General features: G+C 47.3%; 1 protein-coding gene across 1 annotated transcript; it reads left to right on the top strand.

The window, feature by feature from the left end:
- Positions 1 to 208: 208 nt before the first annotated feature.
- On the top strand, positions 209 to 3,773 carry FAAP24 (FA core complex associated protein 24). Its single transcript, XM_050311420.1, has 5 exons — positions 209 to 254; positions 1,356 to 1,508; positions 2,271 to 2,410; positions 2,711 to 2,863; positions 3,461 to 3,773. The coding sequence occupies exons 2-5, from the start codon at positions 1,397 to 1,399 to the stop codon at positions 3,701 to 3,703; spliced, it is 648 nt and encodes a 215-aa protein (XP_050167377.1). The 5' UTR covers positions 209 to 254; positions 1,356 to 1,396; the 3' UTR covers positions 3,704 to 3,773.
- The last annotated feature ends 691 nt before the right edge of the window (positions 3,774 to 4,464 follow it).

Here is a 4,464-nt window from a genome sequence, read left to right as displayed (position 1 = left end):
CGGGACGGGACAGACGGACCCGGCCCCGCCGCCCCACGGGCACCGCCCCGAACGCTTCAGCCCCGCCACCCGCCCGGCAACAACGGCGCGGCGGATTGGCTGCGGGCCCGCGCGCCGCCAATCGCAGCGCGCCGTGCTCAGCCCGTTGCCAGGGGCGAGCGGCCCCGCCGGGCATGAGGGGCGGCGGGGGGGGGAGCCCCGGGGCGGGGAGGGAGCTCCAGGGCAGTGCCGGAGCCCAGGGCAGTGCCGGGCAGGTGAGCGCTGGGACGCGGGGAGGGTCCGGCTCCTCCTCGGTGTCTGTGCGCGGGTCTGTGGCCGGGGAGATGATTCTGCCTGGGGAGGCCGCGCCTCGAGTGCTGTGTCCAGTTCTGGGCTCCTCAGTTTGGGAAGGAGGGGCTGGAGCGGGTCCAGAGAAGGGCGACGAGGCTGCGGAAAGGTCTGGGTGCTGGGAGGAGCAGCTGAGGGAGCTGGGGGGGCTCAGCCTGGAGAAAAGGAGGCTCAGGGGGGACCTTGGCGCTCTCTGCAAGTCCCTGACAGGAGGGGGAGCCGGGAGATTCGGGCTCTGCTCCCGGGAAGCAGCAGGAGGACAAGAGGGCACAGCTTTAAACTGCCCCAGGGGAGGTTTAGGTTGAACATCAGGAAGAGGTTCTTTAAAGAGCAAGTGATCAGACATTGGAAGGGGCTGCCCAGGGAAGGGGTGGAGTCCCCGTCCCAGGGGGTGTTTAGGAACAAACTGGATGTGGCATCAGTGCCATGGGCTGGGTGACAGGGTGGGGTCACAGGGTGGACTCGCTGATCTCAGAGGTCTTTTCCAGCCTGGTTGGTTCTGTGGCTCTGTGTTTGCAGCAGTACTGTCTTGTCTGTGGTGTCTCCTCAAATCATGCCTTGATCTCCCACACTCCCGGTTGCCCCCGAAGTCAGAACAGTACATAAACCTGGCAAACCTGACAATAATCTCTTCCAGCAACTCCCTTCTAATAATGTGTCTGGAGACTCCCACCAGCTGTGGCTGGAGGTGCCTCTGGAGTCAGCTTTGCAATTCCAGCAGACTTTATCCCAGGGGGGTGGATGAAGGCATGGGAGAGGCAATGTGGGGTTTTCCACCATCCCTGTGTTTGAATTCAGACATTTTTTCAGACTTAGTGGTAAAGCTGGAAGTGGAATTTGCAAGTCAGCAGCCTGTGTTCAAGTGATCAGAGCTGCTGACTGGTTTTGATATGCTAACCAAACTCTAAGGAGTCTTGGGGAAGGACATAAGTGTCTCTTCCAGAACGTATCTTAAGTTATGGTTAAAATGTATAAGTTTGGAACAGGTTTGTAAAATGTGTTACTGTCCTTTCCACGTTTCTTTCTAGAGTGTAACTGCTCCTGGAGTAAAGACCTGAAGGGAGGCCTGATGACAACAAAAGCAAACTCCACTGTGACAGCAGGATCTGTCGTTGTCCCTTATGGGCATGTGATCGGAAATGAGAAGTGGAGAGGGTCAGAGGTAGCCCAAAAGCTACAAGGTAAGCACAAACAAATTGGAAGAGGACACACAGTTCAGGCAAAGCATTACCTGAATGGCTGGAATATGCTTTACTCTCTGCCTGACTGTCCCAGATTTGTGGTAGAGTTTTTAGCAGGCTGAAGGATCCTGTCACATACCTGTGTGATCAGCTCTGTCGTGTTCTCATGGCTGCAGAGCACTGGAGAGAAGCAGCAGAATCTGCTGCTGTGGGGCTTTGTGGATGTTCACCTGCACTGGACTCCCTTGAATTTACATGGATACTGAACCTGTGCTGTCATCTCTTGGCACAGCAAGCTAAACCAGGATGATCCTTGCAGGAAAGCATGTGGCATTTCTGTTCAAGCTCAGAGTTTACTGAGCAGCTACAGCACTTACAAACCTGTAGTGCTGTTAATTGGCATTACCACAGGACATCACACAGTGCTTTGGATTGCTTGTCTCAATTTTACTTAATTTTACTTAAGGAGAAGAAAGGCTTTTACAGAATATAAAGTTCACTGTGAAGTCACAAGGATTACTGACACATCAGGAAGGTTGTGCTGTGCAGAAGTTGTTATAATTGTTATAATAATAGCATATATACTCTCTATAAAAATATAGTATTTCTATAATATATACATATTTTGTTTATGTATTATATATTAACATATATTTATAGCATATATATAGTAAATAATTATAATAGTAATTGTTATATATATCAGTAATTGTATATTTTTAACCACTATATTTTTTTCTTACAACAATTGCACACCTTAAGGGAAAGTCAGACTCATCTTTGAAGATGGCTTGGGACTGGTGGACTTTCATCTTTCCAACAGAACTTGCATTTTATATATTTCTGAAGCAGATTTGGTTGCAGGGGATGAATACAAACGAAGAGTGGTGAGGTTTAGAAATGTAAGTGCTAAATAAAAAGGTTTCAATTGATATTTGTTTATTCTGTGCTTCTGAAAACATTCTCCTTGTGTTATTTTTACATTCTAGTGGAGCTAAACTTTTAAGATAGTATCCACCTGAAAACTGAGTAATTCTGAAGCTGTGTGATGGTGCTGCATTAAACTTCAGGAATGTTCTACAACTTCTGTTCTCCCTCTGATTTGCCATCAGGCAGCTCCTACTTGAAAGAATTTCAGCCTGTTATGTTGCATCAGCTTGTCATTAACAAGGCCTTTTCTTCTTTTTGCCCTTTCAATACAGGCCAGCAATCTCAGGGGACTTGTAATTGTAGAGAAAACCCAGATAAGCGGTCAGTACTTCTCAGCAGTACAAAAACTTGTTGTACTCGAACTTGGAATGGTGTTGCTTCCTGTGGCAAATCAAGGAGAAGCAGCTCAGCTCATTGTTCAGCTGGTGAGTGTCTGTGTCACTGGGCAAATATTATAAAAATATGGGAGGTGTGGGAAAGCTCTCGATCCTCACTCATTTCAGGAAGAATACCTGGGATCTTAAAGGAGCACAACACTGAATGTAAGGAATAAATCTGCAACAGTGATATGGGAGTGTAGCTCAGAGGGAAGAGGGCTTCTTTGGGAACAAAAAAAACCAAGGAAAAAAGGTCAAACAACGTGATCCTGGATTCTTTTCATGTGATCTTGCACTGAAGGGCCACTGGATAACATTAGACAAACCTCACTTAAGTTCTTTGTCAAAGCCAACTGGAGATTTTGCTCTCTCTAAGGCTAAGGAAACCGTTCTTAGATTGTTTAGCCTTTCTCTGCATCAAAAAGGGGACAAAAATCATTGTTTTCATTTATGGTTGCTATGAAGAAACCATTCCCTACTGAAACTTTGTGAAGTGCATCAAAATAAGGGCACACAGCTAAGCAGGGAGCTCGTTCCTAAAGCGTCCTGCTGATTGCCCTGAGCTGCTTTGCCGTGACAGAACCGGCGTTGAGGGCTGGAAGCAGAGCTGCTGCTCGCTCGGCTCACGGCTGTGTTTGGCTGCAGGTGCGGGAGCAGAGCCGGGATCAGAGCTCCAACCCCTTCCTGCGCAAGCAGCGACCTCAGCTGGCGGAGCCAGCGCTGCTCCAGACAGCGCAGCACATCCCGGGCGTGGGGAAAACGAAAGCTCTGCTCCTGCTGCAGCATTTCGGCAGCATCCACCGGCTTTGTAACGCATCCATCGGCGAGCTGGAGCGAGTGGTTGGACAAGCGGCAGCGCAGCAAATTCATTCCTTTCTCTGTTCCTGACACGCTATTTTGCAAACAAAGACTTTTTGTATGTTTTTTTTTCTTGTGAATAATAAAATTTGGGTTTTAATAATCATGTATTACGGTAGTTTTTATAATCGTGGCTGGCAACAGCTGGAGGGTGCTGGCTAATTGTTACAAGTATTCCTGTGGTCTGAGCAAGAACATAAGGCACACACTCATTGCCCTGCAAGTTAAGGTAGCTGTTGGTGACCACTCAGGGTAGGATGAGTCTTTATTTAGCTGACAGAAAGTTTTGACTTGAATTGAGGGGTGCTTTAAATTTAAAAAGACCCTCACCCCAACCTTTCCTCAAGGACTAAAGACAGGAAGGGGAAGGCAGTTAATGATGTAGCTGAGAGGGAAAATATCTGCAAGAGGACTGGAATAGTGGATTGAGAGAAATGAAGAGCTGGAAGGGGCATTCATGTGACTTTGCTAAAGACTTTGGAGAACAATTTCAGTAAATCTCTGTATCTGACCACCGCTGGCTGGGTGTGTAAAGCAACTCAACTACAAGTACAGGTGAAGAGTAACTGCTAAGTTTTTTATGTAACCTTTACAAGGAAACTCTATAAATATATTTATACTCTTTGTTAGGAAGCCAGTTCCTTCTTAAGTTCCTGTACTGTCCAATATAAACTTTCTTTAAAGTGTCTTAGATATTTGTAAGCCAAATCACAGAAACACAAGATACAGCATCAGTAGATAGCAAAAACCTGTAAATTATGCTGCATCATCCAAACTGTAGCAGAATCAAA

The sequence above is a fragment of the Myiozetetes cayanensis genome, unplaced genomic scaffold (genome assembly GCF_022539395.1).
Source record: "Myiozetetes cayanensis isolate MyiCay16 unplaced genomic scaffold, myiCay2020 scf16, whole genome shotgun sequence".
Lineage (NCBI taxonomy): Eukaryota > Metazoa > Chordata > Aves > Passeriformes > Tyrannidae > Myiozetetes > Myiozetetes cayanensis.
The sequence above is the reverse complement of the archived record's forward strand: the minus strand, read 5'-3'. Positions and strand labels throughout refer to the sequence as shown.